The sequence below is a fragment of the Cetorhinus maximus genome, unplaced genomic scaffold, assembly GCF_964194155.1.
Source record: "Cetorhinus maximus unplaced genomic scaffold, sCetMax3.hap1.1 HAP1_SCAFFOLD_401, whole genome shotgun sequence".
NCBI lineage: Eukaryota > Metazoa > Chordata > Chondrichthyes > Lamniformes > Cetorhinidae > Cetorhinus > Cetorhinus maximus.
In genome coordinates, this window is record NW_027596346.1 from 256,548 (window position 1) to 271,408 (window position 14,861).

Below are 14,861 nucleotides of genomic sequence, written 5' to 3' on the forward strand. Positions count from 1 at the left end.
ACAACCCCCTACACCCCACACCTCCTCACACACCCTACACCCCCGACAACACACACCTCCATACACACCCTACACCCCCGACACCCCACACCTCCACACACACCCTACACCACCCCTAGACCCCACACCTCCTCACACACCCTACACCCACCTACACCCCACACCTCCTCACACACCCTAACCATCCCATACACCCCACACCTCCTCACACACCGTACAACCCCCTAAACCCCACACCTCCTCACACACCCTACACCCACCTACAACCCACACCTCCTCACACACCCTACACCTCCCTACACCCCGCACGTCCTCACACACCCTACACACCCCCTACACCCCACACCTCCTCACACACTCTACATCCCCTCTACACCCCACACCTCCACACACGCCCTACAGCCCCCACTACACTGCACACCTCCTCACACACCCTACACACCCATTTTACCCCACACCTCCTCACACACCCTACATCCACTCTACACCCCACACCTCCTCACACACCCTACACCCCCCTACACCCCACACCTCCTCACACACCCTACACCCCCCTACACCCCACACCTCCTCACACACTCTACACCCACTCAACACCCACACCTTCTCACACACCCTTCCACCCACCCTACACCCAACACCTCCTCACAGACCCTACACACCCTTTACACCCCACACATCCTCACACATGCTACACTCCCCTACACCCCACACCTCCTCACACCCTACACTCCCCCTACACCCCACACCTCCTCACACAGCCTATCCACCGTACACCACACACCTCCTCACACTCCCTACACCCCACCTACATCCCATACCTCCGCACACAACCTACAGCCCCCTACACCCCACACCTCCTCAGACGCCCTACAACCCCCCTACACCCCACACCTCCTCAAACACCCTACACCTCCCCTAAACACCGCACCTCCTCACACACCCTACACCCACTACGCCCCACACCTCCGTACACACCCTACACTCCCCCCTACACCCCACTCCGCCTCACACATCCTACACCCCCCTACACCCCACACCTCCTCAGACACCCTACACCCCCCCTACATCCCACACCTTCTCACATACCCTACACTCCCTACACCCCACACCTCATCACAGACCCGACACTCCCAACACCCCACACCTCCTCACACACCCTACACCCCCCTACACACTACGCCTCCTCACACACCCTACACCTCCCTCAACCCCAAACCTCCTCACACACCCTACATCCCCCTACAACCCACACCTCCTCACACACCCTACACCCCCTACACCCCACAACTCCTCACACACCCTGCACACCCACTATACCCCACACCTCCTCACACACCCTAAATACCCCCCTACAACCCACACCTCCACACACACCCTACACCACCCCTAGACCAAACACCTCCTCACACACCGTACAACCCCCTACACCCCACACCTCACCACACACCCTAACCATCCCATACACCCAACACCTCCTCACACGCCCTACACCCCCCCTACACCCCACACCTCCTCACACGCCCTACACCCCCCCTACACCCCACACCTCCTCACACACCCTACACCCCCTACACCTCACACCTCCTCACACACCTTACACCCCCCCTACACACACCTCCTCACACACACTACACTCCCCCTACACCCCACACCTGTTCACACAACCTACACACCGCCCTACTCCCCACACCTCCTCACACACCTTACACCCCCCTATACCCCACACCTCCTCACACACCCTACACTCCCTACACCCCACACCCCCTCACAGACCCTACACTTCCCTACACCCCACACCTCTTCACACACCCTAAACACCCCCTACACCCCACAGGTCCTCACACACCCTACAGCTCCCTACACCCCACACATCGTCACACACCCTACACACCCCTATACCCCACACCTCCTCACACACCCTACATCCATCTACATCCCACACCTCCTCACACAACCTACACACCGCCCTACACCCCACACGTCCTCACACACCCTACACACCCCTACACACCGCACATCCTTACACACCCTACACTCCCCCTACACCCCACACCTCCTCACACACCCTACACCACACTACACCCCACGCCTCCTCACACACCCAACAACACCCTACACCCCACACCTCCTCACACACCCTACACCCCCCTACACCCCACACCTCCTCACAGACCCTACACCCCCCCTACACCCCACACCTCCACACACACCCTACACCCCCGTAACACCCCACACCTCCTCACACACCCTACACCCCCCTACACCACACACCTCCTCACAGACCCTACACCCCCCCTACACCCCACACCTCCACACACACCCTACACCCCCGTAACACCCCACACATACTCACACACCCTACACCCCCCTACATCCCTAACCTCCTCAACGACCCTACACCCCCCCTAGACACAACACCTCCTCACACACCCTACACCCCCTACACCCCGCACCTCCTCACATTCCCTACACAACCCCTACACGCCACACATCCTCACAAACTCTACACCTCCCCCACACCCCACAACTCCTCACAGACCCTACACCCTCCCTACACCCCACACATCCACACACACCCTACACCCCCCCTACACCCCACACATCCTCACACACCCTACACCCCCCTACACCCCACACCTCCTCACACTCCCTGCACCTCCCCCACACCCAACTCCTCACATACCCTACACCCCACTACAACCCACACCTCCTGAGAGACCCTACACACCCCGACACCCCACACCTCCTCACACACCCTGAAACAATCTATACCACACACCTCCTCACCCCCTACACCCCCCCTATTCTCCACACCTCCTCACACACCCTACAACCCCCCTTCTCCACACATCTCTTCACACACCCTACACCCCCCCTCACCCCACACCTCCTCACAAACCCTACACAACTCTACACCCCACACCACCTCTCGCACCCTACACCCCCCCTACACCCCACACCTCCTCACACACCCTACATACCCCTACTCCCACACATTCTCACACACCCTACACCCCACTACGCCCCACACCTCCTCACACACCCTACATCCCCACTTACACCCCACACTTCCTCACAGACCCTACACCCCACCTACACCCCACGGCTCCTCACACAACCTACACCGCCCTACAACCAACACCTCCTCACACACCCTACACCCACCCTACACCCCACACCTCCTCACACACCCTACACCCCCCCTACATGCCACACCTCCTCACACATCCTACACCCCCCTACATCCCACACCTCCTCACACACCCTACAACCCCCCTACACCCCACACCCCCTCACACATCCTACACCCCCTACACCCCACACCTCCTCACACACCCTACACCCCACTAAACCCCACACCTCCTCACACACCCTACACCCCCTACACCCCACACCTCCTCACACACCCTACACCCCACTAAACCCCACACCTCCTCACACACCCTACACCCCCTAAACCCCACACCTCCTCACACACCCTACACCCCACTAAACCCCACACCTCCTCACACACCCTACACCCCACTACACCCCACACCTCCTCACACACCCTACACCCCCCCCTACATCCCACACCTTCTCACACACCTTACACCCCACACCTCCTCACACACCCTACAACCCCCCTACACCCCACACCTCCTCACACTCCCTACAACACCCTACACCCAACAACTCCTCACACTCCCTACACCCTCCCTACACCCCACACCTCCTCACTGACCCTACACCCCCCCTACACCCCACACCTCCTCACAGACCCTACACCCCCATACACCCCACACCTCCTCACACACCCTACACCCTCCCTACACCCCACACCTCCTCACACACCCTACACCCCCATACACCCCACACCTCCTCACACACCCTACACCCTCCCTACACCACACACCTCCTCAAACTCCCTACACCTCCCCTACACCCCACACCTCCTCACACATCCTACACCCCCCTACATCCCAGACCTCCTCACACACCCTACACCCCCCCTACACCCCACACCTCCTCACACACCCTACACCACTACTACACCCCACACCTCCTCACACACCCTACACCCCCCTACACCCCACACCTCCTCACCAACCCACACCCTCTACTCCCGACACCACTTCACACACCCTACACCCTCCCTCGACCCCACACCTCCTCACATACCCTACACACCCCCTACACCCCAAACCTCCTCACACACCCTACACACCCCCTACAAACCACACCTCCTCACACACCCTTGACCCCACTACACCCCACACCTCCTCACACACCCTACACCCCCCCTACACCCCAGACCTCCTCACACACCCTACACCCCACACCTCCTCATATGCCCTCCACCCCCCCTACACTCCACACCTACTCACACACCCTAGACCCCCCTACACCAAACACTTCCTTTCACATCCTACACCTCCCCTACACCCCACATCTCCTCACAGACCCAACACACACCGACACTCCACAACTCCTCACATACCTTACACCCCTCCTACACACCACATCTCCTCACACACACTACACTCCCCCTACACCCCACACCTCCTCACACAACCTACACACCGCCCTACTCCCCACACCTCCTCACACACCTTACACCCCCCTATACCCCACACCTCCTCACACACCCTACACTCCCTACACCCCACACCCCCTCACAGACCCTACACTTCCCTACACCCCAAACCTCTTCACACACCCTAAACACCCCCTACACCCCACAGGTCCTCACACACTCTACATCCATCTACATCCCACACCTCCTCACACACCCTACACCACCCTACACCCCACACCTCCTCACATACCCTACACCACCCTACATTCCATACCTCCTCACACACCCTACACCTCCCTACACCCCACACCTCCTCACACACCCTACACACCCCCTACACCCCACACCTCCTCACACACCCTACAACCGCCCTACACCCCACACCTCCTCACACACCCTACACCCCCTACACCCTACACCTCCTCACACACACAACCCCCTACACCCCACACCTCCTCACACACCCTACACACCCCTATATCAAACACCTCCTCACACACGCTACGCCCCCACTACACCCCACACCTCCTCACACACTCTAAACCCCTTACAACCCACACCACCTCACACTCCCTACACCCCCACTTCACCCCACACCTCCTCACACACCTTACACCCCACCTAAACTCCACACCTCCTCACACACCCTACACACCGCCCTAAACCCCACAATTCCTCAAACACCCTACACACCCCTACACCCCACACCTCCTCACAGACCCTACACTCCCCCTACACCCCACACCTCCTCACAAAACCTACACACACCCTACACCCCACACCTCCTCACACACACTACACTCCCCCTACACCCCACACCTCCTCACACAACCTACACACCGCCCTACACCCCACACCTCCTCACACACCCCTACACCCCACAGCTCCTCACACACCCTAATGCCCCCCTACATCCCACAACTCCTCACAGACCCTATACTCCCTACACCCCACAGCCCCTCACACAACCTACACACACCCTACACCCCACACCTCCTCACACACACTACACCCCCTACACCCCACACCTCCTCACACACCCTACAAAACCCTACACCCCACACCTCCTCACACACCCTGCACACCCCCTACATCCCACATCTCCTCACAGACCCTACACACCTCTACACCCCACACCTCGTCACACACCCTACTCCCCCTCCTACATCCCACACCTCCTCACAGACCCTACACTCCCTACACCCCACACCTCCTCACACACCCTACACCCCCCTACACCCCACATCTCCTCAAACACCCTACACCTCCCAACAACCCACACCTCCTCATACACCCTACACCCCCCCAACACCCCACACCTCCTCACACACCCTACACCACCACTACACCACACACCTACTCACACAACCTACACCCCCCGTACCCCCCACACCTCCTCACACATCCTACACCCCCCTACACCCCACACCTCCTCACACACACTACACAACCCCAACACCCCACAGCTCCTCACACACCCTACACCTCCCTACACCCCACATCTCCTCACAAACCCTACACACCCCCTACACCCCACACCTCCTCACACACCCTACCCACCCCTACACCCCACACCTCCTCACACACCCTACACACCCCCTAAACCCCACACCTCCTCACACACCTTACATCACCCTACACCCCAAAGCCCCTCACACACCTTACACCCCGTTACACCCCACACCTCCTCACACACCCTAGACCCCAACTACACCCCATACCTCTGCACACACCCTACACCCCGCTACACCCCACACTTCCTCAGACGCCCTATGCGCCCTACACCCTAAACCTCCTCACAAATCCTACACCCCCCTACACTCCACACCTCCTCACAGGCCCTACACTCCCTACACCCCACACCTCCTCACACACCCTGCACCGCACTAAACCCCACACCTCCTCACACACCCTACACCTGCTACACCCCACACCTCCTCACACACCCTACACTCCACACCTCCTCACAAACCCTACACCCCCCCTACACCCCACACCTCCTCACACACCCTACAACCCCCCCTACACCCCACACCTCCTCACACTCCCTACAACACCCTACACCCAACAACTCCTCACACTCCCTACACCCTCCCTACACCCCACACCTCCTCACTGACCCTACACCCCCCCTACACCCCACACCTCCCCGCACACCCTACACCCCACTACACCCCACACCTCCTCAAACACCCTACACCCCCCCTACATCCCACACCTCCTCACACACCCTACACTCCACACCTCCTCACAAACCCTACACCCCCCCTACACCCCACACCTCCTCACACACCCTACAACCCCCCCTACACCCCACACCTCCTCACACACCCTACACCCTCCCTACACCCCACACCTCCTCACTGACCCTACACCCCCCCTACACCCCACACCTCCTCACAGACCCTACACCCCCATACACTCAACAACTCCTCACACACCCTACACCCTCCCTACACCCCACACCTCCGCACACACCCTGCAACCTACTACACCCCACACCTCCTCAAACTCCCTACACCCCCCCTTCACCCCACACCTCCTCACACATCCTACACCCCCCTACATCCCAGACCTCCTCACACACCCTACACCCCCCTACACCCCACACCTCCTCACACACCCTACACCACTACTACACCCCACACCTCCTCACACACCCTACACCCCCCTACACCCCACACCTCCTCACACACCCTACACCCCCTACTCCCGACACCTCCTCACACACCCTACACCCTCCCTTGACCCCACACCTCCTCACATACCCTACACACCCCCTACACCCCAAACCTTCTCACACACCCTACACCCCATACCTCCTCACACACCCTACACACCCCTACAAACCACACCTCCTCACACACCCTTGACCCCACTACACCCCACACCTCCTCACACACCCTACACCCCCCCTACACCCCAGACCTGCTCACACACCCTATACCCCACACCTCCTCATACGCCCTACACCCCCCCTACACTCCACACCTCCTCACACACCCTACACCCCCCTACACCCAACACTTCCTTTCACATCCTACACCTCCCCTACACCCCACATCTCCTCACAGACCCTACACACACCGACACTCCACAACTCCTCACACACCCTACACTCACCTTACAACCCACACCTCACACACCCTACACCCCCCTACACCCCAAACCTCCTCACAAACCCGACACCACCACCTACACCGCACACCTCCTAACTCACCCTACACCCCCCCTGCACCCCACACCTCCTCACACACCCCACACCCCTCTACACCCCACACCTCCTCACACACCCTACACCCCCTAAACGCCACACCTCATCACGGACCCTACACCCCATACACCCCGCACCTCCTTACACACCCTACACACCTTACACCCCACACCCCCTCACAGACCCTACACCCCCTACACCCCACACCTCCTCACACACCCGACACCCCACACCACCTCACACACCCTACACCCCCCTACACCCTACACCTCCTCACACACTACAGCCCCCCTACACCCCACACCTCCTCACACACCCTACACCCCCCTACACCCCACACCTCCTCACACACCCTACACCACCCCTACACCCCACACCTCCTCACACACCCTACACACCCCCTAAACCCCACACCTCCTCACACACCTTACACCACCCTACACCCCAAAGCTCCTCACACACCTTACACCCCGCTACACCCCACACCTCCTCACACACCCTAGACCCCAACTACACCCCATACCTCTGCACACACCCTACACCCCCCCTACACCCCACACCTCCTCACACACCCTACAACCCCATCTACACCCCACACCTCCTCAAACTCCCTACACCCCCCCTACACCCCACACCTCCTCACACATCCTACACCCCCCCTACACCCCACACCTCCTCACACACCCTACACCACTTCTACACCCCACACCTCCTCACACACCCTACACCCCACTACACCCCACACCTGCTCACACACCCTACACCCACCTACACCCCACACCTCCTCACCCACCCTACACACCCCACACCTCCTCACACACCCTACACCCACCCTACACCCCACACCTCCTCACACTCCCAACAGCCCACACCTCCTCACCCCCCCTACACACCCCTACACCCCCCTACACCTCACACATCCTCACATACCCTTCACCCCCCTACACCCCTCACCTCCTCACACACCCTGCACCCCCCCTACATACAACACCTCCTCACACACCCTACACCCCGTACACCCCACATCTCCTCACACTCCTTACACCCTCACTACACCCCACACCTCCTCACACACCCTACACCCCCCCTGCACCCCACACCTCCTCACACACCCTACACCCCCCCTACACCCCACACCTCCTCACATACCCTACACACCCCCTATACCCCACACCTGCTCACACACCCTACACCCCCTTACACCCCACACCTCCTCACAGACCCTACACCCCCCTACACCCCACACCTCCTCACACACCCTACACCACCCCTACACCCCACACCTCCTCACACACCCTACACCACCCCTACACCCCACACATCCTCACACACCCTACACCCCCCTACACCCCACACGTCTTCACACACCCTACACCCCCCTACACCCCACACCTGCTCACACACCCTACACACCCCTACACCTCACACCACCTCACACACCCTACACCCCACTACACCCCACACCTCCTCACACACCCTACACCCACCCTACACCCCACACCTCCACACACACCCTACACCCCCCTACACCCCACACCTTCTCACACACCCTACACCCCCCTACACCCCACACCTCCTCACACCCCCCACACCCCACTACACCCCACTCCTCCTTACACATTCTCTACCCCCCCTACACCCCACACCTTCTCACACACCCTACACCCCCCTACACCCCACACCCCCCACACCCCACTGCACCCCACACCTCCTTACACACTCTCTACACCCCCCCTACACCCCACACCTCCTCACACACCCTACACCCCCCCTACACCCCACACCTCCTTACACACTCTCTATCCCCCCAACACCCAACACCTCCTCACACACCCTCCACCCCCCCCTACACCCCAAACCTCCTCACACACCCTACACCCCCCTACACCCCAAACCTCCTCACCTACACCCCCCAACCCCCTCTCCCCCACCACCATGGACACCCCCTCATCCACCACCCACACTGTCCCCACATCCCGGACACCCGCCCAGAGCCTCCCACCCCCAGACCATACCTCCCCAATCCCCAGACCGCGCCCACCCTACACCCCACAACCCCCGGAGAGCCCCGCTCTGACAGCTGGAGAGCCAGCGAGTGACCCGCTCTGACAGCCGGAGAGCCAGTGAGTGACCCGCTCTGACAGCTGGAGAGCCAGTGAGTGACCCGCTCTGACAGCCGGAGAGCCAGTGAGAGACCCGCTCTGACAGCTGGAGAGCCAGTGAGAGACCTGCTCTGGCAGGTGGAGAGCCAGTGAGTGGCCCGCTCTGACAGCTGGAGAGCCAGTGAGGGACCCGCTCTGACAGCTGGAGAGCCAGTGAGAGACCTGCTCTGGCAGGTGGAGAGCCTGTGAGAGACCTGCTCTGTCAGCTGGAGAACCAGTGAGAGACCTGCTCTGGCAGGTGGAGAGCCAGTGAGAGACCCGCTCTGTCAGCTGGAAAGCCTGTGAAAGACCCGCTCTGTCAGCTGGAGAGCCAGTGAGGGACCAGCTCTGACAGCTGGAGAGCCAGTGAGAGACCCCCTCTAAAAGCTGTAGAGCCAGTGAGGGACCCACTCTGACAGCTGTAGAGCCAATGACGGACCAGCTCTGTCAGCTGGAGAGCCAGTGAGAGACCTGCTCTGTCAGCTGGAGAGCCATTGAGAGACCTGCTCTGACAGCTGGAGGGCCAGTGAGTGACCCGCTCTGATGGCTGGAGAGCCAGTGAGTGACCCGCTCTGATGGCTGGCGAGCCAGTGAGAGACCCGCTCTGTCAGCTGGAGAGCCATTGAGAGACCCGCTCTGTCAGCTGGAGAGCCATTGAGAGACCTGCTCTGACAGCTGGAGGGCCAGTGAGAGTCCCTCTCTGACAGCTGGCGAGCCAGTGCGAGACCCACTCTGACAGCTGGAGAGCCAGTGAAGGACCCGCTCTGACAGCTGGAGAGCCAGTGCGAGACCCACTCTGACAGCTGGAGAGCCAGTGAGGGACCCGCTCTGACAGCTGGAGAGCCAGTGAGAGACCTGCTCTGACAGCTGGAGGGCCAGTGAGGGTCCCTCTCTGACAGCTGGAGAGCCAGTGAGAGAGCTGCTCTGGCAGCTGGAGAGCTGTTGAGAGACCCTTTCTGTCAGCTGGAGACCCAATGAGAGACCTGCTCTGTCAGATGGAGAGCCAATGAGAGAGCTGCTCTGGCCACTGTAGACCCAATGATAGGCCCACTCTGGCAGTTGGAGAGCCGTAGAGAGACCCACTCTGGCAGTTGGATACCCAGTGGGGGGCTGCTCTGGCAGCTGGAGAGCTGTTGAGAGACCCTTTCTGTCAGCTGGTGAGCCAGTGAGAGACCCGCTCTGGCTGCTGGAGAGCAAATGATAGGCCCGCTCTGGCAGTTGGAGAGCTGTTGAGAGACCAGATCTGTCAGCTGGAGAGCCAGTGAGAAAGCTGCTCTGGCAGCTGGAGAGCCGTTGAGAGACCCTTTCTGTCAGCTGGAGAGCCAGTGGGAGAGCTGCTCTGGCTGCTGGAGAGCAAATGATAGGCCCGCTCTGGCAGTTGGAGAGCCGTAGAGAGACTCACTCTGTCAGCAGCTGAAGAACCTTTGAGAGACCCACTCTGGCAGTTGGAGACCGAGTGGGAGACCCACTCTGTCAGCTAGAGAGCCAGTGAGAGACCCGCTCTGGCAGTTGGAGAGCCGGAGAGAGACCCGCTCTGGCAGTTGAAGACCCAGTGAGAGACCTGCTCTGTCAGCTGGAGAGCCGGAGAGAGAGACCTGCTCTGTCAGCTGGAGAGCCAGAGAGAGAGACCTGCTCTGGCAGTTGGAGAGCCAGAGGGAGACCTGCTTTGGCAGTTGGAGACTGAGTGAGAGACCTGCTCTGTCAGCTGGAGTGCTAGACAGAGACCCGCTCAGGCAGTTGGAGACCCAGCAAGAGAGTTGCTGTGCTGTCAGGAGAGCCATGCTGCCTCTTTTTGGGAAGGCCTGCCGAAGCAAACGCCAATCATGCAGTGCCAAGGCCACTAGTGGGCTTTTCCCTGGAATCCCGACCCTGGGGACTGTAGTCCTGCCTAGCGAGAGTCTCTCTCAGCAGGCCCCACCTTCCCATTGTCCAGTCGCAGATGATACAAAGATAGGTGGAGGGACAGGTAGTATTGAGGAGGGGGGGAGGCTGCAGAAGGATTTGGACAGGTTAGGAGAATGGGCAAAGAAGTGGCAGATGGAATACAACGTGGGCAAGTGTGAGGTCATGCACTTTGGTAGGAAGAATAGAGGCATAGACTATTTTCTAAATGGGGAGAGAATTCAGAAATTTGGAGTGCAAAGGGACTTGGGAGTCCTAGTCCAGGATTCTCTTAAGGTTAACTTGCAGGTTGAGTCGGTAGTTAGGAAGGCAAATGCAATGTTGGCATTTATTTCGAGAAGACTAGAATATAAAAGCAGGGATGTGCTGCTGAGGCTTTATAAGGCTCTGGTCAGACCACATTTAGAATATTGTGAGCAATTTTGGGCCCCGTATCTCAGGAAGGATGTTCTGGCCCTGGAGAGGGTCCAGAGGAGATTCACGAGAACGATCCCAGGAATGAAAGGCTTAACATATGAGGAACGTTTGAGGACTCTGGGTCTATACTCGATGGAGTTTAGAAGGATGAGTGGGGATCTGATTGAAATTTACAGAATACTGAAAGGCCTGGATAGAGTGGACGTGGGGAAAATGTTTCCATTAGTAGGAGAGACTAGGACCCGATGGCACAGCCTCAGAGTAAAGGGAAGACCTTTTACAACAGAGATGAGGAGAAACTTCATTAGTCAGAGAGTGGTGAATCTATGGAATTCATTGCCACAGAAGGCTGTGGAGGCCAGGTCATTGAGTGTATTTAAGACCGAGATAGATAGTTTCTTGACTGGTAAGGGGATCAAAGATTATGGGGAGAAGGCGGGAGAATGGGGTTGAGAAACTTATCAGCCATGATTGAATGGCGGAGCAGACTTGATGGGCCGAATGGCCTAATTTCTCCTCCTATGTCTTATGGTCTTGTATGGTGACAGGCCCACTTGCTGCTGGGTTAATCGCAGCAAAAGCAAAATGGGGCCCTTAGGTGGTCATTAATTGGCCACTCAAGGGCTCAACAGGAGGTGGGGTGGGAAACTCAACTATGGGCCTCCCTGCCCCGAACTTAATTCTGACAGAGGTGGGAAGGTAGTGAGGTTGAGGTACCCCACCACCCTGCCTAAGAAATGCCATTCCTGCCATCAAGCTGGCCACCAGTGAGAGCAGAAGATTCCATCCACAGAGTGGGACTTGAACCCAGAGTATCTGGCTCAGAGGCAGGGACACTACGCCCTGCATCACAAAACCTTCTCTCTGAATAGCATTGATGTATTTAAAGGGAGAAAGGAATGTTGCACGATAAGGTGAGGTGAAGGAAGGTGAGAAATTGCTCCTACAGAAAATAAATCTCAACATGGGCATGGATTTTTTGGATGGCAGGGTCTCGCTTCCCGCCATCGGTGACACATCCCCACTGCCATTTCAGGCTCACTCGGGAGGAAGTCCCACCTTAGGGAGCCGCTGGCCAATCTGGTGGGCTGGCAGCTCTCCAGTCCTGCAGAGACAGTGCTGCAGAGGGCAGAAGAAGAGCTTAAGTTCGAGCACCAGAGGCCCGGGTAAGTTCAAGGGGTCCCACGGCAGGGAGGGTAGGGAAGGCCTGGTGGGGGGGGCAGGAAGTGGGTGATAGGGGTCTTGGGGGAAAGGCCTGATGCTCAATTTGGCTTTCACCAGGGCCACTCAGCTCCTGACCTCATTACAGCCTTGGTGCAAATGTAAACCGAAGGGCTGAAATCCCGAGGCCAGGTGAGAGTGACTGCCCTTGACATCAAGGCAGCATTTGACCGAGTGTGGCATCAAGGAGCCCTAGTGAAACTGGAGTCAATGGGAGTCAAGGCTAGCCTAAGGATTGAGGCTGGGCAGGAAACGGCCACAACTGGAGTAAGGGTGGGCTTCCTGTCTGAGGCCTTGCCCATCCCAGCCTAAAATCATTGTGTGGTTGGGGTGGGCAGGAACACAGAGGGAATCCCATCCCTTTCATTTCACAGCCTAAAACCCCACCGGTGGTGGAGGGTAAAATTCTGGCCATGGGTCTGTTGGGTTTGTGTGCTATAAATATTTGGTAATGGAATAGGTTCACCCTAACTAATTATTGACTACATTGGGTTAGACTAATTTATGAAAGTTAGGATTTAGGGCAGCTATCACTTTATCTGGAGTTTCCTGCTGATTGAGTAGAAGCAGATTTTAAACACTTGCACACAAACTGCTTAAAGACATAGGAGAGTGCTGTATTATTTACATAGCACAGTGCATTGCAACAGATTTCAAATAGTTAGGGATCTATCCATCTATTTAGGGGCACTAAGTTTATGAAGACAAGAAAGTGTTTGCAAATTTTACAACCTGATAAAAGTATCTTGAGGCAGGTTGCTCTGACCAATGCGTGTGTTTATTCACATTATTTCCAGGTCTCCGGGAGGTTTTCCTCCATGGCAACCCTTGGTCATGTGACTGCAGAATGAAGACCTTTCTCCACTGGCTTTCCCAGAGTAAAGCAAACTTATCTCCCTTTGGAACGCTGAGGTGTGTCACACCCCACAGGAATAAGGGCAGGACCCTGAACAGCTTGAAGGTGCTTGACCTGCAATGTAAGGCAAGAGGGTTATAAAAGCACAGCCAATCGGTGGTCTGTCCCCTCTCTCACTTCCCCTTCCAGTTCCATCCACTTTCGGATTTGTACCCTCTTATATCTTTCTTTATCTTGTAACTTGCTAAAGCTGACCATTATAAGGTTGAAAAATGTACAGAATCAAAGAACTCTACAATACAAGCAAGATTTTCTCTACATAAAATAAATTGAAACAGTTTATTGTGTTTAGTTTTTTTTTAATTAGGGGGAGGCGATGGTGTAGTGGTATTGTCGCTGGAGTAATGATCCAGAGAACCAGGGTAATGCTCTGGGGACTTGAGTTCAAATCCCACCACAGGAAAAAGGTAGAATTTGGAATCAAATATTAATTTAAAAAAAAGAAAATCTGGATGACGATGATGAAACCATTGTCAATTGTTGTAAAAA

General features: G+C 57.4%; 1 protein-coding gene across 1 annotated transcript in view; it reads left to right on the forward strand.

The window, feature by feature from the left end:
• LOC144673608 (uncharacterized) overlaps positions 1 to 14,652 on the forward strand; it is a 31,074-nt gene extending 16,422 nt beyond the window's left edge. Inside the window, exon 3 of the mRNA XM_078535358.1 lies at positions 14,254 to 14,652. Within this exon, the coding sequence (XP_078391484.1) occupies positions 14,254 to 14,453 (200 nt within the window). The 3' untranslated portion in view covers positions 14,454 to 14,652. The remainder of the gene's footprint in view (positions 1 to 14,253) is intronic.
• Positions 14,653 to 14,861: the final 209 nt, after the last annotated feature.